Below are 20,986 nucleotides of genomic sequence, written 5' to 3'. Positions count from 1 at the left end.
TCTGCAGCCCAGAAACTATTCCATGCTCAAGGTTTGAGACGTGCCATTCTGACCTATAACCCACATATGCTGGGAGCTCCTGTTTTTCTAGCCCAAAGATGTCTGGATAAAGGAAGCCTTGTACACTTCACATTACCCTCTTCAATCCACATCATCCCAGTTATTGAATAATAAAAGACAAACAGTGACCTACTTTAGAAAAGCAGATGAAAAGAAAATGAAAACCAGATACATGACAACAGCAAGGAAACCATGGTAACTCTACAGGCTTTGCTTACTTTATTTTGGCCAGAATGCTCAGTGAGCTGAGCCTTCAGCTCTCCAATTTCAGCCTCTAAGAGGCGAATCACCTCTTCGTAGTCCATCTCCATTCCCCGGGCCTGCCTCTGAGCAGCCTCTGCAAGGTGAATTCTGCTGCGCAGGGCTCTGCTCTCCTCCACAGCTGCCTTGGCTTCCTGCAGATTGTATAATTCAGTGCAGAAGTTACAACTCCAGCTACCAAGAAAAAAACAGATTTAGCTCACAAGTATTGCAGCTGACATCACTGTTAGTGTTCACGGTTAGAGGGTTCAACTGCTGATTTTTAACATTATGATGTGCAAATGAAAATCAGGTATGTACAGAGACATAATTCTCCTAATAAATTAAACATCAAGTTCTATAATTACTGAAAATCTACTTGAATGAAAGTTTTTCTTGAAATGCACCAGATGCTGTTGATCTGCCCCACTGCTTCCACACCAAAAAAGTACCTTAATGAGATGTTACTTAATTTCATTTTTATTGCATGAATTCACACTCTAGTTACAGCTCACACATCATGTAGATGGACTTTTAATGCAAGTAATTCAGTCTACACTCTTTTCAGAATCAGTGCTTTTTTATAAAATCTATTTTTCTGCCTCATTCCTGGTCCTATTATGCTCCGAATATCCTGGATTATCACAGAAGAGTGATAGATAAAACCTACATATATATATAATGTACAGAAAACCAGAAACTGTTATTTTTAATTCAGCTAATGTAATCACTAAATGTTGCAAAATCTCCTTTAAAGAAAGGTATTACTCAGTTCACTTTAGGACTGAATATTAACTGATTAGTAAATTAGAAAGCCAAATTAAAGGTCTGTACAATGGATCAGTTTACACTCATCTAGGAATAAAACAAACAAACTGCTCCACAAAATGTACAGGCTCACTGGCACTAAAACCACTGAACCATCTTTTCCCTCAGCTATTAATTAATCTGTAAGAAAGGTTACTTTATATCAATTTTCTCAATAATTAAAGTTATCAGATTTGAATACACAAATTCACATAGGTAAAATTTTTTTGTAGAAGTTGCTCAGTTGAGGATACTTAGGTGAATATTCTGTTCCTGGTCTACCTATTGCATCTTATAATTATAATTACATCCTGGTTGGGAATGGAACTAGAGGGAAAACAGGTGGGTGTTTCTCCTCCCATAGAGGAGAAACACACGATGACTCTTTAGCATGGAGGAAATAACCTTCTATAAGCTAGGTTTGAAATTGCTGTTTCTAAAAAACCTAAGATGATCAGATCTTCCTGTTTTGTGGAAAAAACTGCATATAAAAGGTGTCATAATAGAAATGTCCAGAGAGGTCAGTTAAACTTAAAAATACTGATTTAATTCTTTCCTAATGTAGAAGCATTTGTCTGTACAATCAATACCCTTCAAGTCAGGTTTTCCTGTATTTTGTGATAATGGTCTTTCTGTAAAATGCTTTATCAATCCCAGCTTCATTAGAGCTTCATTCTCTACACTGTTAGTCTTAATAGACAACATATTCTGGGCCATAAATCAGCTAATCTCAGTGACATATAACCAGTACATCATCTTCCTCATCTTTGCAATAGAATACCAATTTGGATGATGGCCAGGGACATCCTGGTCTCTCAGAAAATAGAGCAGTGGAAGTAACCACACATGCAGAACAGTAACCCCATTAGTGAACACAGGTGACATTGGTGTTGCATAATTTAGAGGTTTCTGTTACAGGGCATAAGCACTAAGAGATCCATTTAAGTGACCTTCAATTTGACAGCAAGTAGAATGATTCTCTTTTTTCCTTTGGAAGCATTAGGTGAACTACACAAGGACCAGCTGCACCTGGAAACACAGACTCATCCCAAGCTTACTGCTCCGTGCGTGTTTTCCTCACACTGGTGTCACCGTTGTGTTTACAGCACTAAGAGCAGTGTGAGGGTCATTACAGCTCACACTCCCTGAAAGCACAGCAATCACCCCTCCTGCAAGCTGCTCCTGGCACTCCTTTTTCCTAGAAACAATTCAGGGAACACAAGGACTTCTAAGAAGTTAACCTACAGAAGCAGAGGTCAAATTACTGCCTTTGGGGAGGCACTTTCTTGCCATTATAAGAAAAAAATGAGTCAACAGCAAGAAGAGCTGGGTCCTGCTGCTACAGAGGATGAGTTGGGAGCCTTGAGAAGCAAAGGCATCCTTGGGAAACAGGCTGGAGGTGGGAAAAAAGACTCTTGGAGACAAAAGTGAAAAGATTCTCTGACGTTAAGTTTGACTAATATAAATGAACACAGAGGCCTTGAGAAAGGGTGGCATCTTAAAAACCCACACTTAGGAATTATTTAAATAAACTGACATGAGAAAAGTGAAGAGAAAATTGCTATTATGAAAAGGGAGGTCTTCATTTTGAAAGAAGACATCCTTGAGATAAAGGTTTAATCTCTTATAATCCAGAATTGCCTTTACTCCTCCATTGTTTTTTCAGAACCCCAGTTGTTGAATATTAATTTCTCCGTAATAGCAGACTAAGTATGACCAGATTTCAACAGTGAAAGACCTAAAGGAATAATTAAGGAACAATGGCTTCTTACATTACAATGAAACAATTACACACACTACAACTGAATTAGCAAAATTGTCTGACACACCAGAGCTGTTTGCTAGAGCAGAGGGGCACAAAGGGAAATGATTCCATCAGGTTTTCCCATTCTCCAGTTACTGGAATTGGTCCTGGGGGGCACAGTGGGGTCTCTCACCTGGCAGGTAAGGGGGCCCCACCAGTGAAGAACTGATGGGTCATACCCACTTCAGCAACATGAGCTCTTGTCCCACTCAAATGTATGACAAAAGTGTCCAAGGCCAGGCTGGACAGGGCTTGGAGCAACCTGGGATAGTGGAGGGCGTCCCCTTCCATGGCAGGGGGTGAAATGAGATGAGCTTTAAGCTCCTTTCCAACCCAAACCAATCAAGGATTCTAAGACATAACAGATAGGGGATCTGCAGCTGCTAATATTTAATTTATATAACACCTCATGGGACCCATTGTCCTGATCTGGTATGAAGCCACTACAACCAAAACGGAGCTAACAGCTGGAGGAGAGAAGCTGAATCCTTAAAAAAGCAATTTCAAGGTACAGATTTCTTCCTAAGCCACGTTCTACTTCTTCCTTGGATACATTTGAGTGTAAGAAGGTTTTACCCAAGTTTTATTCCAGCCACCACAAACACCAGAACTAAGATATTCTTTTAAACCACATGAAATTGTAGTTACAAATCAATCGTACTTGTTGGTTAATTCTACAAAAATTGTATATTGAAATCATCATTTAAAAGAACTTTGAATATCTTTACTATGTATTAAAATAAAAAAACCTAATTAAATAAACCAAACACTTCTTTCAGGCAGGGTGAAATAGATTAGATACTGCTTCCAAAAAATAGCAGTCATTCAAAGCCCCTCCTTTCCCCTCAGAGGAAACAACCACAGAGTAGCAAATATCTCAGCCCTATGAATCAAGTCCAGGAGTTTAGGATACCACAAACAGTGGTATCTCCCATTTTCTATGTTTAGCTGAGTGCTCCAGCTGACAGAAACTGCCCAGGAAAAGCTGTAGTACAGAAGGGATCATTCAGGCTGAAATACCCCAGGACACTCAGGCAGCACAGGATCCAGTCCAGCTCCTCCAGGAAGAGAGAAGACATCATTACAGATTTCACATTCATGCTCTTGGCAAGACTTCAGGTACTCAAAAGTGCCTTTCTGTGTTTTGTGCCAATTTCAGCTTACATATGATTTCAAGGAAGCCCCAAAGATATAGTGCTATATCACAACTTCAAAGCAAAAAAACCAGATCAATTAATGAATTTGAATTGTCTCATACCAATATTAGAAAATAATTACTATCTCACTGCAAGTTTAGCAGCATTTCTAATCTTAAGAGTTTATTCATGCTGTTTGTTACTGAGTCAAGCACTGTTTGATGAATTGGTACTAACAAAGCACGTTCATTAACCAGAATGTCTGTACCCCTGTCTTAATTAATCTGTAATCGCTGCAATTCACAATTAGCAGAAAACAGAAATACCACAAAATATACCTCAATATATGACTGATAACCTAAATCCTCACTTAAAACCTTGTTTTTTCAGGAAAGGAGTAATTTTTAAAAATTGTTTAAATTACGCTGAAGTCAGACCTTAAGCACAGCCTTAAACTGGGTTTTTTGTTTACTTTGGTTGTTCCTTTCTTTTAATCAGGCCATTAGGGTTCAATAATGTACTCATTAACTCCTCTCACTAACCAGCTGAGGCAGGGATGCACATCATAAGTTAAATGGCAACGTGTACTATAAGTAGCCTGTTTTTAAAAAACTTATCACCACGAATCTCAGTTTAAACAACAGAAATATATATATAATAATAATATATATAAAACACTTGCACATGCACCAAGTATAAACAGAACAAAATGTCCATTAAAAGCCCACTTTTATATCTTAAAATAGATCATACAATGCTATAATTATATATAATTTAGTATTTCTCTTTCACTTCACTACATGGAACCCTTTTGATGCCTACAAGAAAATCAGTATTTATCCCTGGGAGTTTTGCAGGGCAAAACTGAATTTCACCACCACATGAGAGTACCTGAGAAAAATAAAAGTGGGAGGACCTCGAGTGGTGGCAAATGGGCACTGCTGCCACCTAAAACATCTTAAACCAGCCCTGTCCAAGGCTGCCTTCCCAGGAAAAGCAGGTTTGTACTGGGGATTGTACTCTGTACCAGCTTTAGGCTGGACTAATACACTGAACAAGTGTTCTGGTCTAGAACAACACAGTCAACCCATCAGAGAATGGGAACCTCAAGTGCATTACTGGAACAATCTTCCAGTTAAATTTTATCCAGAAGGTAACTCAATTTATTTCCCACAGTGTACAGAAGGAAACAACACAATACTAATGGAAAAAGCTTTCAAGCAAGCTCTTCTATATTCAGGGAATAAAAGGTGATCATGAAGGTGTTCAAAGACTCTTTGGAGCAAAATATAAAACTAATCTTAATACAGGGCAATTTTAAACTTTATCTTGCATTTTTACACGACATCTGACATGAGAAACCTGCAAAGAATAGGTGCAGCAGTGCAGGAGGGAAGGAAAGCAGCCAGCTCATTAGAAGGAAAAGCTGACAGGGTGTTCAGGAGGAAAAGGGAACAGGAGAGTTCCCTGGCTTTGAATCCAGGCTATAAGTGACAGGAGACTAACATTTAATTGGGAATTTCCTTTAAGAGACACAAGGAAGCCAAATACTCTGATTTATTGGCTCATAATTATAGACAGATTTGGAAGCAAAAACAAGACTTTCCTCAGAAAACCCTGACTTCAACTTTTTTTCCTGGCAATTTTTTCACATTTAAGACTGGTTGACATATGAAGTAGTTAATGTTAGGACTGTAAATTAAGCAACTGTTGCCTAAGAACAGCAAAATCTCCTCAAGAACACTTAATACTAGAAAGGTTCTACTACATCATTACCCCACTTCATTGATCCAGCTGGTCTCAGGATTCCTATCTCAATTCAATAGCAGAGAAATAGATTACTGCTCTAAAAACTGAAGAATCGATTCTCCACTTTTAATCAAAAGCTCTGTAGTAACACAAGAACCACCTTTGTGCTGAAATCAGTGTGAAAGTATAGTCCATATGAGCACTAAGAGAAAAAGAAGTGCTTCTTTCTCCCTTCCACAAAAAAAAGTTAAAAATTTTTTAGTTATTATAATCTTTAAAGACTTCAACATACTTGCTTGACTACTTGTAGCTGCTCTGCTAACTGCTTCTGTAAGTTCACAGATTCAGACAATTCTTCCTATTAAAAAAAAAAAAAGAATAATAAATAAGTTTGAAAGAGAAAGAGTTTTGGTCCTAAAGCAATTAGCTCTTTCAAAACTACAGATAACAATACTTGCCTTCTATCAACAGCTTTTATAAAACCTGTGATAAAACCATCTCTAAAAGCTAACTTTTCTGTGAGTTCATTGATGCTGGTGAAGTTTCCTGAGTATTTTAGAATTATTTACTGAACATTTCTGGGATGTATGTAAAAGAGTGCAAGAAATCAGGCAATTAATTATAGATTGATCATTGTCAGTTTTCCACATCAGCAATTTAGGGACACCTTGTCAGCATTCACTGTATTTAATGTAAATGGGATTCTTTCATTTCAGTACAAAGCTCTCAGAAGAATCACTGTGCACAGAACAGAGAACTGACCTCTGGCCATTTCAACCCAATGCTTCTGTAATTTACAGCAAAAAATTTTTTGGACCAAGGGGCAATTTTTAAAATTGTCTTTATCCCTGTTCAAGGACCAGAGTTGTGTATGCTGAACACAGAACTTCCTATCATATCGTTTGCTAAACAAGAAATTCAGGACCAGAAGAATTTGGTAGCAACCTGTGGTATTAAGAAATAATATTTATTGCTTTAGGACTCAGGAATTCTGTAATGCCTGGGAAAATATGTATTAATTTTGCACACAGATTAATTTATCCTCCAGTTCTGATTAATTTCAGAAGTATCAGCACATGCTCAGACTCTGCAGTTACTAGGATCACACATTTTTAAATAAAATTGCCATGCAAATCAGTCATTTCTCCAAATTCACTTCTGTGAAATGTTTGCTTAGTCTCATTTCTCTATAGACCAGATTAAAAAATGTGTTAGCATTCAGTATAATGGCTAAAATTCACTGTCTCCACAAATATATTGTAAGCAATCTTCAAACATGATTAGGACTGTTTTCACTGCCATTTTACTTATCTATGAAAAACTGCACATGAAATTCAAAAAACCAGTAATTCCTATACACACTCAAAAAAGCCTCTAGTCTCTTGGGTAATTTAAAGAAAATAAAAAGTGTTACCTTTAATTTGCTTATTTCTTTTAAAGCCTCATTTCTTTCTTTCTTAAGTTTTTCCACATCATCCTCCAAGGAATCACAGGTTACAAACTGTGTGTATACAAATACATAAGGTTGGAATGGATTGCTAACTCTGTCTTCCATAATCTTTAACATCTTATATTAAAAGTTCTTGTTAATAAAACAAGAAAAAAAATCTTAATTTTAGGATGATTTATAGATCTGAAAATGCTAAAAAATGTTTAATAAAATTTTAAACAGCTTATCTTCCAAATGAACAATTACTTTTCCTTTTAAAATGGATTAATAAAGTGTTTTTTGAACTATCAAGAATATATCACTATTTTAATATTTTAAATAATAAGGCATTTTATTTTAGTGTTCATATGCTCTTTTTAAAATCTAAAATGCTCTTTTTTAAAATGCTAAAATGCTCTTTTTAAAAGTCACCTCTAGAATAAAATGATTTTCACTGTAGCAGTAGTTCAAATCACTGGGCCCAGTAATTGTTTCTCACTCACACAGGTTGTAGCAATCCAGATTCTATTAAGAAACCTCAGTAAATCAATGTTGTCCAGACTTACAACAAAGGACAATTTAATTACATTAATTGCTTTCTACAAATTAGGCTGCTTAAAAAACCTTCACAGAAACTAGGTTATCTTAAAGAACCCCATGCTGCACAGCTGTTTTAAACACCTGCCCAGCATTTGGAGTTTTTTTACCTACAAAAAACTCTCCAATAATCTCCTCCCAACTGTTAAAACACTGACCAGGCACATGTTTTTACCTGTGAGTCCTGTAAGCTGGTAACTTCACTGACCCCAAACGTTTCAGATTTGTGGCCATCATCAGTTGAATTTGATTGCACAGACAACAGATTCCTTGAAACTTCAACAAAATCTAGGAAAAAACCAGTTCAGATTTTGTTGCTGTAGTCTGGAAGTTCAGCTTAGTAACAGATCACTGGTGCAACACAACTGCCAATATGACCATGAACAGCCACTCTGATAAATGCAGTTTTCTAAAGGAAAAAAAGAAAATCAGAGAGGTATCTCCGAAGAGAAAGTTCTGGTAAAGCTGGTAAGAATAAAAATGCCCAAACATATCGTGGAATGAAATATCTGCAAATCAAATTGTGAAGGAGAAAAGAAAACTAAGGTGGTGTGAAGCTCACCTTCAAAGTACCCGAGAGGTTCTGCATTTGGCAGGTGTCTGTGAAGAATGAAATAAATCTGCACAACAGGTATACACACCTGCCCTTCCCAATGAATTGACCTTACCAGAGGAGACAGGAAAAAGGAAAAATTTCCTGCTAGCTCAGAGCTCAAGGCTTCCTTTTCAGACCCTTTAAACCTTTGACAGAGGCTTGGTAAAATTGATGTTGACCAAGCTGAAAGTTTTAAATACAAACAGTCTCTAATGCACAATCAACCTGACCTGGATCACCCATACATTTTGGATTTAAAAATTCTGCTACACAATTTTTAAATCCAAAATGATTTTATGACAGAAAGGTGGAAATACAAAGGTCAGTTTACTCCATATAAAATCTGATAGAACACCCAGTATTTTTCTTGCTGATCTTTTTGGATATTTAAGTACAAAATACTATTTTTCACACACTAGTGTTTTTCATAGACTTTAGGAAAAGTGAAATTTCCATCAGTTTTAGCATCAGAACCATCATGTCTCACAGTTTCTGAAAAATATTTTTAAATTGTCCGTGTCATCAATCAAAATTGTTACAACCACAAGAAGCCACTCATTCTCACCAGAATTAGGTTTAGCTGGAAGAATTGTGATGGTCTCCCTGCAAACCTGTTTCTATATGCAATAGTTGAAATGTTCTTGCTTCCCACATACTAAAACTAAGTGATCCATCCGTTTACTTCCTTCAAGAAGCCTCTTTAAACATCAAAACTCTCCCAAGTGATTTCTGGAAAAATTACAGTTCCCCTTTGTCAGAACAAAAAATTCAAGATTTTGTGAGCACAAAATAAAACTTTCCCAAGGTTGCCCTTAATAAAATAAATTTGTGATTTGCATTCCCATTACTTAGTTTCAAGTAGAACTCCAAGATTATTTTTATACAGCAAAATAAGGTTCTTGCCTCAAATTATCATTTTATTTGCAGCAGCAACCCAATACTGACAAGAATTATAGTAATCGTTATTATCTAAAATTTCTGTATTCCTACTTTTCATTATTTTCTATGGTAATTAACAAATTATTACCTCCAAAAGACACTGTTCCTTTAGAATCTTTATAAAGTTGCTGCCTTAGGGCTTGCTGCTGTTCATCTGTGAGCTGAATCCCAAGATAATTCAGTGCCTGGAAGGAAAAAACTTATTTTGGAGTGAAAAAAGAAAGGACTAAGGATAATGACTGCGGGGACATGGGGGAGTAATTAAAGAGCTACACTTCAAAGAGCCTTTGTATCCTGGTACACTCTCACTGACAACACTTTTATTCCAGAGCCACTCAGTGACTTTTCCTTCTAATTGAGAGATGTTCAGATATTATTTAACCTTGAATACAGATGAGTGTAATAAGCAAACCCCTTTGTCCTTAATAACTGCTTTAAAAATCCTGAGGGATGTTCTGATTCCCAGAAGAGTTAATCAGTAATTAGATTAACAAAAACAGTAATTTGCCCAATACATAAACTGAAATATTGGCCTGCAACATGAAAGAACTACCCAAACAGAAAATTCTGTGTGTCATTTATACTTTAAAGTTTGCCAGCCTAGCAATATTGTCCAGATGTTTTACCTGCATCATGAAGGGGGAGGAAGGAGAACTCAGAAGATTTTTAAGTATTTACCCTCTCCAGCTTTTCTGTTTTGAGATGAATACTCAAGTTCTTTCCTTGGAGCTCATAATCATCATTCTGGCTGGGGGCAAGAACTAAAAAATAAAAAAATAAAATAAAAAAAGATGTAGTTGTAACTATTGCTTTGAAAAAAAATTTGTTCCGAAGCTCTGCTCATCGAGTGGATGCCAGCTAAATACCCACTTGCCAAAAATACACGTTAATCCTCAGACTGACTTATTTTTTTAAAGGACATAATTTTAATCAACAAAAATTATGTGTATCAATCACTTCCACTGGCTTTTTCGCATAAAAAAGCGACAAGTAGGAAATTAACAGAAAATAACCAGGAATAGCTTTGAGTGATCCATCAAGCATATGGCTTCTCCCTGTGGTATTTTCTCTTCTCTCAGAGATACACGGATACCCAGGAAACAGAAGGGGAAACACACTTGTGAATTCCAAGAGAGACCTCCAAGACACACCCTTAGTGTAAGTGACAGCTGCCACTGGCACATGGAGTGATCTAGAAAACACTGGGGAAGAGAGGGAATGACCTGTTCCCAAACATGGGAGGGAGCTTAGGCTGAACTCTGCAGGCTCCTCAGTATTTTTTCCTGGGAAGGAACTCTTTTCCAAGAACTCCTGTCCATTAGGCCATCACCCATCAGCCCCTTCTACCCTTACAGTCAGAAACACAAGTTTACAGGGTTTTTTTAAATATCACATTGGATTTTAGATGTATGCAAATAAAAAAAAAATCATTGTTTGCATTCCTTGTTTTAAAATACAGGGTTTTTTTTGAAATATCACATCGGATTTTAGATGTATGCAAATAAAAAAAATTCATTGTTTGCATTCTTTGTTTTAAAAAATAATGTAGGTCTTAAGTCATCATTTAATTAACTAATTAAAAAGGTACTGGAATCAAAACCAGTGTTTGACAAGTAAAGAAAGGATCTTGCAATTTGAGATTCTCTCTAAAGGAACAGAAGGAATCACAGAGAATTCTTTTTTTCAAATTTTTTTCAGTTTCACAGCATATCTGTTTCCAAGCTCAAAGTAATTTACATTCTCGTTACATGCCAAAAGCATAAACCAAAATATCTTGAAAATCTCTGACATTAACACCTCTCACATGCTATATTAAAGTCTGAAGACAGTGGGCTAGAACCTTGGTGGAATTGGCTCAATTTCCCTTCAGCTCAGAATGAAAAAGCTTCGTGTGTGAGTTTGGGCAAAAACGTCTCAAAATTATGCTGATTTTTTCATAAAGTGTTAAAAACAAGAGTATCCCATCTAAAGAGAAGCTTTAATTTTTCAAGGTAATTTTCAAAAATTCATCCTTGAAAAAGGGCAGCATGAAAGAAGTATCAGATTTTTCAAAAGATGTTCTGTTAAATAAGAAGAAAATGAAATATGACTGCAGCTGCAAGTATTTGTGCTTTCTGCTCTACTCCCTGTTCTCTTCAGATGTGTTCAGAGACTGTGCCCTTCCTGGTGTCTTCAAAAAAAGAAGCTCCTGTGTTCTGAATTATATTAACCAAGAGTCTTGCATTCTGAATATATTAAAAAATAAGACTTTTGTCTTGTTCCTTTGATTCAGTTGTATTGTTTTTCATAGCCAATATGTAAAAATTGTATGAACATTAATCTCAATATTAATGTTCAATGTATTCAATATTAAAACTTTGCCAGTTTCAACAGCCTACATTTGGTCAGCTCACCCTCCAAGGAAGGGAACTAATTGATCAGATTTGTAATATGGGAACTGTTTCATTTTAAATTTGAGTATCTAATATGGAGCATAATAAATGCAGGTACAATTTAAATAATATCAGTGGAGAGATATCTGGAATGAATCAGATCCTGTGTATTTGTTCTTCCTCTCCTCAGTACATTAGACATGAAATTGAGAAGTTGAGCTTATGCTTAATTGCTACTGCCTGAAGAAAAAAGAATATTCAGGTCTCCACAGAGAAATACTGAACAGAGTCAGTTCTATCAGAGTGCCAATGGGGACTCCCATTATTGTGTCACACTTGCATTTTCACTGTTTCTAAATACAACTTATTTGTTTCCCACCGGAATTACAATTGTTCAGCTCAGATTTGGTTCTGACCATATTTCACAAACCCTGTTCTTCCTTAAATGTTGTTTTCAAAATAGATATTTCAAGATATGATCAAAGTGACTCTTGTCCTTGTTACAATGTCATGACTCTAAACCACAAATATACATGATATATTGTATTTGTTACTAACTGAAAAGCTGTTAAGAGGGCTGCATGTTAATTCTATCCTTTCAACATGCTGCCCTGATTTAAGCAAAAAAATCTGAGCTGTATGGATTAAAACAATTGCTGCTTAGCCAAATGAATGGGGGGAAACCCCACAAACTTCTAGGACTTTTTTTAAGCAAAAATTTCATCGTCACAGAGCAAGTGTGAGATTGTACTGTACTCACACATATGTAGTAAGCAGGGAGTGTTTTATCTCTGAAATTCATAACTATTTATATCTAATTCCAAAACTTCAGAGAAACAGTGAAGGAGAACTTGGTATCTAAGAACACAGTTAATGCTTGTTTAATTTGTTTTCTTACCCCAAGTCAACTAATTTCTCTCATCAGTGTGGTTTACTCTCCTGTTATACAACATGGTTTTTTCAAAAGTTTTGATATTCCAAAGACAATATTGTGCAGGGAAACAGACAGTCATTTTCTTAATAAAATGGAAATTTAATTACAATTAGCAGAAAAACAATCATTTGCTCAGTTTGTTATAAGAGGAGTAACAAACACACTCACAGCATCTGGAGGGAATGCTGAAACCAGTCTCCCACTAGGAGAGGGAAGAGGACCAAGTGTTGCAGCCTGTTGCTCTCCATGTGCTACAGAAGATGGTAAGAGGCTGAAAGGATGTTGCAGATTCTGTGGAAGACTAGGTATGTTTTTCTGCCTAATAAAAGCTATCTCCCAAAAATTTTCAAACCTAGAATAAAAATGTAAAAAGTTTCAACATATTGTATACTTATATTATTAATAAGATTATACTTCTGCAAAAATTACATGTTTCCAAACACCATGTGTGGGATTTATTTAATTATTTTTCTAAAAGGATGTTCTGTTACCCATCATTACAAAGACAAATACTGTAATTTTTTTAAACATTAAAGTATTGTAATTTTGCAGGTCTAAAAGATGCACTTGAATCTTTTCTACAAAATAATATTACAACAGAGTATTTAAAAAAAATTAGTATCCCTCATTTCCTCTAAGCACACAAAAACACATTTCACATTAATCTGCTCATAAATATCATCTATTAAACCATTGTGGATGGTTGGCTGTTTGACAGTAACAGATACCTCATCTTTGTTCTGTTGATTATACTTTTTGCCTCTTCATAGGAGACTCCAATCATGGACTCTTTGTTGATGGACACAAGCTGATCCCCGGGTTTCAATCGTCCATCCTAAAATAAATATAAAACCCACAAACTTTAAATTAATTGCTAACAATACAGAAAGAACTGTATCTTTGTTGATGGACACAAGCTGATCCCCGGGTTTCAATCGTCCATCCTAAAATAACAAATATAAAACCCACAAACTTTATATTAATTGCTAACAATACAGAAAGTCACAGCACTTGGACAAATTCCCCTGGTTCTATTAGGACAAAAATACCAGGAACAGCTCTGCATTCTACCTGTGCTTGACAACTCTCCAGAAATAAACAGATTAAATAATCATCCCTTACCATTAAAGCAGTCATAAAAAATCATCACAGAAAACAGACCTCAGAAATTGTATAAAGAACAACTTTGGACCCAGCTAAACATTTCCGTTTAAAAAAAAAACAAAACCAAACCAAGGAAAGAAACAACAGATTTTTCCAGCACTGACCCATCTGACTTTAGGAAGCTTCTTTACTAACTAATTCAGCTCTGAGCTGGATTAATTTGTATTTCAAAAGCAAACGTTCATGGCAATACATGGAACTCTTCAGACACTCACTGGCCATGTCAATGAGAAAACCAGATTGGTCTATTAGTACTCACCAGGCAAAACCATGACAGAAATAATATTGTCAGCTCTGTGCTTCTGTTGAATTAATTGCAAACTCTCTACCAGCACAAGAACATTTCACATTTCTGTCCCAGAGACTCTAAAACAAGACTTCAAACATGCTAGGCTAGATTTCTCACTAAGATAAGCTAAGACAGAGCTTTTATTGCTCACATTTTAACAGAGCCCTCAACAATTCAACTGGAGATTCATGTAATTCACCTATGGTTACAGAGTTATGACATTTGTCTAATGAAATACACATCATGTAACACAGAATATGTCTCTGCTCTTCAGCTCCTAAGAAATCAAACACAAAATCACTCTATGTGAAAAAAAAAATTGTGTGCAGAAGATAATACATAGGAAATAAGCAAAATACCTTCTCAAAACCAGTATAATTTTACCTGCTTAACACCCACATAGCATAATTTTAGCTGTGTCATTTCAAACCTGTGCCAGTACTTTACTACCCTTTTTTTTTTTTTTTGTCACTTAGTGTTTTGGTTTTGGTTAAAGAATAAAGCTGTAGATCTTTTATTTTGCTTTCATCCAGCACCTTCTAAGATATCCAACAGTGCCCTCACATGGCAGATGATTAAAATATGCTTCCTGTTTCACCTTCCCAAACAGGAGAACCAGAACTGGGAAATTACCTCTACTATTGCTAATATTAGAGCCTAATGGAAATTGATGTCTTAGCCTCGGTCTATTGATTATGTGTGATAGGCTTTAAATTACATATGCACAGTGAGAAAAATATTTTAGAAGCCACAACAAAATAGGAGAAAATAAAAGAGGAATGATTACCATTCATCTATTGAAAGAGGTCTTTGAGAAACATGGCATTTTTATCTTCCAGCTTGCATTTTAGAATTAAACTTAGTCTACAAAAATTCAGTAACAAACAGTTATGAACTGCCTGGGGACAAAACTCACTGCTCATGAATTGAGCTTGTCCCCTCTTGCTGGGCCAGAGGCAAAGAGTGCTTATCTACGCTTCCAAATAACCATAATTACTCAGGATTCCACCTCAGGATTCCAGAGGAGACACTTGGATAAACAGTTCTGTGTACCTGAACCAGGCAACTACATTATTTATTTACTTTTCACACTGACAAATCCCCCTGATTTACATATTGCATGCGTCACACATTAAAACAGTAATCAACATCAATTCATACATTTTATTAGTCTGCACTTCCTGAATATTTTTTTTCTAATTTGCCTACACAATGATTTCCAACTGCAAGGATCCATCTAAATTAAGTCTCAGGGAAATAAGTCACACATTAAAACAGTAATCAACACCAATTCATACATTTTATTAGTCTGCACTTTCTGATTTTTTTTTTTACTAATTTGCCTACACAATGATTTCCAGCTACAAGGATCCACCTAAATTAAGTCTCAGGGAAATAAAATTTTTTGAATGTCCAAGAAACAAAAAGAGGTGCAATCTGTAGCTCTGTCCCATCATTCCTGATTTACCTTGCACCATGCAATCTCTTATAGAAGTTGGTTTTGTACCTTCTCATACATAAACTGAGGAATAAGATCCTCATTTACCTCAAATGAACTTAGGAATAAATTTTCATTACCATGTAATTCTGTGCAGTGCAGTGAGGTAATTCTGTTAAAAGAGAAGGCAAGGAGCAACACAAACACATTTTGTATTTAAAATATGACTGCAGATGTAGCATACCAAAGCAATTCAGGCAAAAATGTCTGAAGAGGAAGGAAGGGAAAAAAGGCCTTTACCTTATGGCAATCACCACCAGGGATAATTTCTTGAATATAAACCAAAGGCCCTTCATTTCTGTTAATTCCTCCCACAATATTCAAACCTAGGCTTGTTCCTTTGCAAACAGAGATAATCTGAAATGCACTGTCACTAGAGGCACAAAGAGAAAGAAAAAACAGAATTACTTCACAGAACTAGATAATAAAGACTGAAGCAGTAACTTACATTATCTTACAGCTTTTGCAAGTATGTATTACAGTAACAAATAGAAATATAGGAAATTTAATCTCAGTGTTCAAATATTACACTATTTACAACAAAATCAGCAACCTCAGGCACTTCTGACAATTACAAAAAGAATTTATACTCTATTTTACAAGGCTAAAAACTCCTCTTTGCTATATAGAGATATATACTATATCCCAAGGCTTATGGGAGTATCTGGGTACACATAAACCAGGAACATTAATTCATTAGATGGCAGAAAAAAAATTAACCTGATTAATCTTCTGCCACATAAACAATAAATAAATAGAAAAAAACCCCAACTTATTAGTCTGCAATGTCGCATAAACAATAAATAAATAGAAAAAAAAAACTTATTAGTCTGCAATGTCAATGGTATTAGGAGCTACAGGACTAGAAGTTAAAACATATAACCAAACTTTAACACTTAGGGCTCAACCCAAATTTTCCTGACCCGCCAAACAACAGCATTTCCTGCGGCTCCCACAAGAGAGGCACAGTCACTTTGGAGATTACTTTGGAAGCTTTGGGGATGGTGGTGGGACAGAATTTCTGCTGCTGCTGGTGATGTTATCCTTCAGAGGCAACTGAGGACTCTGTGACCTTGAGGATGACCCAGAAGAAAGGCTGTCTCTAGATTTTGCTTAAAAAACAGAAATAATAATATAAGTAAGTAAATAAAAAACACATTTGGGAAAAAGCACAAAATTGCAGCTCATGTAAGGAAGTTCAGTTCAGTAAATAGAAGACTATTGTAATATTAGAAAACAGACAAACTAAGCAATCAGACAACCAAAAAAAAATGCCTGCACAGTTAAGAACTGAGAGCCACCCAGTGTTTCAGGAATAATTTTTAAAAATGTAACAAGTGATGATTTTTTTTCAGATTGGGTGCAAAGTACAAAACAGACCAATCCCTCATGCTATATAAAGGCATCTTAATTAGGCAGTGGCTTCAGAAAGATTAGAATGTCTAGAATTTCAAATTTTTATTAGCATTTTGTGGCATAGTTCAGCTACAAATACAAAAAACTTTTCACATAAATAATTAATTAAAATTGAAAGTTGATACCAGTATATTTATTTAAAGAGCTGGGGAAACTAACACATAAATTCCTCAAGGTACATGTGTGTTTTGTCTGACTTTCAGCCACTTCCTCCAATACACCTCCCCTAAAATAAGGAATTTTAAGCACAAGTTTCTACTCCATCCAAGGCTGATTTTTGTCCCCCAGGATTGTTTCAGGCTGGGAAGTGATCTCTCACCAGCAAAGTGATGTGTTGGAGAAGTTCTTGGAGACGTTGTGTCACTGTGAGAGCCATACTTATCCATTAGGTCATGAAATTCCTTCCTGTGCCAATAAAAAGATTTTCTTTGTCAGTTTGAATGGACCCTATGAAACCTGCACTGCTTGTACTAAACAGCTGGTCCTCCTCAGAGAAGGAAGCTCAACCTCCACTGACAGAGGAAAGCTCTGTCTAATGGTCAGAAAAGGCAAAAAAAAAAATAAATCATGTAATGCATGATAAAGATGGGAAAACAACAGACTATGGACAAAATGGACTGTTGGTATAAAAGCTTTATTTTTACCTCTCTTTACCCTGAATTACAAAAATTAAAAAACTTATCATATAATCAACTACAGATAATAAGAAAGTGGTACTACCAAGCTCCAGAACAATTAGAGGGAATCAGATTATACACCTATAGCATAATCATGTTTTTAAAGAATGCTTTTAGTTCAAATACACTGAACAAGAACCCAGAACAGACTGACAAAGATATGGCTCCTTAAAAACAAGAGGACAGAGAAATATTTGTTAACCACTAAAAGCCAAAAGCAGAAATTGCATGCAGACACCAATCATATTGCACCAGACGGGCAAAGACGTACATCTTGTGTGACAGGCACTGAAGAGAATACAAAAACAGCTGATTCATCTGATATTGGATCCAGCCTAATTTAAGAAAAAAAGTGTATAATCTGAGCTCTGATTACCTCAGTGATAACTGATTTAAAAGATATAGAGTGATGTAAGTCAGGAACATCACTAAATTAATATTACAGAATTAGTCAGAGAGAAAAGAAATTAACTGACTGCAAGGAAAGTAATTCCCAGGTAATTCCAGTTTGACTTCTGAAGGTTGTTCAAAAATGCTGGGTGCATTATTTCTTAAAAAAGAACAACATTTATTGTATTAATGCTGGCCCCAGGGTACAAACATAAACACAGATGAATGTAAATCAAATAATCCTTAAGCATAAAATGTACAGTTAAAAGGTGGCTGGTGAGGGACTGCATGGAGTGGCAAATTCTGCCCAGGCTACTGCACTTCCCCCCCAGAGTGGTTAAAGGACTGATGGATTTTAATTATTCAAGGAGTTTACAGGAACTAGGCCAGTATGCTTTAGATAAAAGCAGATTAAGAGTGGACCTCACATATATCTAGGCAGTCTGAAAAAAGGAGAGATCAGAGGCTACAGAGTGATTTAGATGTCTGTCAAATACAAAAAAATCAAGGAACAGAAAGAGAAAGCTTAACTTGGACAAAAAGCTAAAGGAATTTAGAGAAAAATCCTTTATGGGGAGATTACTCTGGAAGTGGAACATCTCAGGAAAGGCAAATAACAGCAGATACTCTTGCAGTGATTATAAAAAATAGTTACATAACAGCTGTTTTCTCCTGAGATTTAAGTCAAAAGGGGATACAGATCTGGTTTGTCACATTGCTCATGATTCTCTGCCAATATTGGTTTATATGCTTAACTTTCATCAGTCAGGTTAAAGCAATATGTAACATAAATGTCCTTAAAATGAATATACTTTAGACTGCCTGCTGCAGTGAATAGTTTAACCTACTCATCCAAACTATTCAAAGCACATTAGAAATTGAAAAGCAAAATTCTGAGGGGAAAAGAACAACTGAATCTGCCTTTTATCAGAAGGCAAGGCAAGTTTAAATCTTACACTTTTGTGGTAGCTCTAACGGAGTCCTCATTTTTCATTATTTTAAAATGTGCGAAGTATTAAAAAAATTATCACAGCAGATAATTTTTAATGGTATTAGCTGTAAACACAACATTACAATCCTTCTCTTTAAACTGAAGTTGGCCTGAGCTTGCTACTTGAAGTGATTGATGTAAGTGATCTCAGAATGAACTGGCACCAAATACCACACAGGAAAATGTGAGATGTGGTGCGATTCTGCAATTAAAACTAATCTGAAATAAAAATACATGCAAGCCCACCCACCCGCCCTGAGATACAGCAGTGGACTTTTATTAGTTTTGAGGTTAAAAAAATTTTTCACTTACTTTGCTTCTTCATCTCTAGCAACGAGCAGAGACATGTGATTAGAGGCTGATGCTGTTCTCAAGATGTCAACAGCTCTAGAAAGGGGCAGAAAAAGGCCAAATAAATATACCAGGGTGCTGGCAAGAAGTGAGCAGTGCTAGAAGAGCAGGAAAATGGACAAAATGCTAAGGTAGTTAATAATTTTCATGGCCAGGTACAAAGAAAAGAGCTTGGCAGCAGCAAAACTTAAGTGAGCGCCAGGGAATGGAGCAAAAGACAGGCTGTGGTGCATCTGCTGACAGCAATAAACTGGGACTGACCTCTCTTTCCCTTCCCTTCTGTCCCCATCCCTCCTTGGGCCACCCTGCTGCCTTCCTGAGCCTCCTTCAGGATTAATAGCCCATCCCAATAAAAGCTACTGCTCAGGTGTGCCTGGCTCAGAATCTCCCTCAGCAATACAAATGGCAATTTTCCTTTGCATTTTCAATCTCCATCTCCAGCACTGAAAGTTGCACTGGTCTCTATAGATCCAGCTACAGTACTGAACCAGCAGATATTTGTATTAACAGCTTCTACTGCTGTTTTCATACACATTCTGTAATCTGTGTCATTAAGAAACCAGCTGATTCTGCTGTTACAGAAGCATATAAAGTCCTTCACTTTTCTACAACAGTTTTGCTGAATTAGACTTACAGGACAAATTACTTGCGAGTTGAACTCCAAAGATCTCACGGGAGCTGTGCTCTTTCATTCACTGACAGTGTCCAAAATAATCCATGTATAACATTCCAAGCTCTAATAAACATTCAGGAATCAGTACAAACATACCTTTCATTTGTTACTCCAACCAGGTTTTCTCCATTGACATCCAGAATTAGGTCCCCAGTGAGCAAACGGCCTTTAAATGAAACCAACGGTGATTGATGAATCAACAAGAAAATGGTGAACATATTGTACAAAACCAGGTATTAACCCAGGACTTTTCCTTTCAGTTTTATGTGACTTAATGCATTAAACAACTTTATGACTCCTGGCACCTGATCTTAAGTAAGACAGATAATTGAGATACGACTAGAACCTACAATCAGTCTTACTAACAACAGAATAGCCAGTAAAAATAACTGTCATTTAGCTATTTGTGTTATTTACACACAGCATAAGTATTTTTGAGACTAGAATTTACATTTTGCAGTTATGGAACTAATTTTATTTGACTCCTGCTCTTAACATTACTGTAAGTTAGCATGTGTAGATATATTAATGTTTTAGACATCAATAAAGTCAGCTAAAAGATTTTTTAGAACCAATTCTACCTTTTAACATCCTGAAAATCTCAAGTTTAGGAAGTTGAATCAGATTATTTTAAATTATTATTTTGCACAAGACAAGTTGGAATCTCAAAAAAGCCCATACAGAGATCTAGGACAGAAGTCTGTAGCTTAATTATTGCAAATTCTACTGAGAGTAATTTCTTGTCTCCACACAGATCTTAACCACCAGCATACCACCATTAAAAAAAAAGTAATAAAAATTATCAGAACGAATTAAAAGTACTATGTTTATACAGGAAACCCTACTCTTATACCTTATAAATTAAAAGTGACTCA

General features: G+C 36.0%; 1 protein-coding gene across 1 annotated transcript in view; it reads right to left on the bottom strand.

Moving 5' to 3' along the window:
* STXBP4 (syntaxin binding protein 4) overlaps positions 1 to 20,986 on the bottom strand; it is a 61,982-nt gene that overhangs the window by 36,874 nt on the left and 4,122 nt on the right. The window contains exons 4-16 of the mRNA XM_041409380.1: positions 20,208 to 20,277; positions 19,400 to 19,474; positions 17,349 to 17,434; positions 16,599 to 16,725; positions 15,854 to 15,986; positions 13,391 to 13,497; positions 12,866 to 13,014; positions 10,035 to 10,117; positions 9,445 to 9,541; positions 7,998 to 8,110; positions 7,211 to 7,297; positions 6,089 to 6,154; positions 279 to 455 (exon numbers count right to left, since the gene is read on the bottom strand). Of these exons, the coding sequence (XP_041265314.1) occupies positions 279 to 455; positions 6,089 to 6,154; positions 7,211 to 7,297; positions 7,998 to 8,110; positions 9,445 to 9,541; positions 10,035 to 10,117; positions 12,866 to 13,014; positions 13,391 to 13,497; positions 15,854 to 15,986; positions 16,599 to 16,725; positions 17,349 to 17,434; positions 19,400 to 19,474; positions 20,208 to 20,277 (1,370 nt within the window). The remainder of the gene's footprint in view (positions 1 to 278; positions 456 to 6,088; positions 6,155 to 7,210; positions 7,298 to 7,997; positions 8,111 to 9,444; positions 9,542 to 10,034; positions 10,118 to 12,865; positions 13,015 to 13,390; positions 13,498 to 15,853; positions 15,987 to 16,598; positions 16,726 to 17,348; positions 17,435 to 19,399; positions 19,475 to 20,207; positions 20,278 to 20,986) is intronic.

This window comes from Onychostruthus taczanowskii, unplaced genomic scaffold (genome assembly GCF_017590055.1).
Source record: "Onychostruthus taczanowskii isolate IOZ18803 unplaced genomic scaffold, ASM1759005v1 scaffold30, whole genome shotgun sequence".
NCBI lineage: Eukaryota > Metazoa > Chordata > Aves > Passeriformes > Passeridae > Onychostruthus > Onychostruthus taczanowskii.
This window is presented reverse-complemented; position numbering and strand designations above follow the sequence as displayed.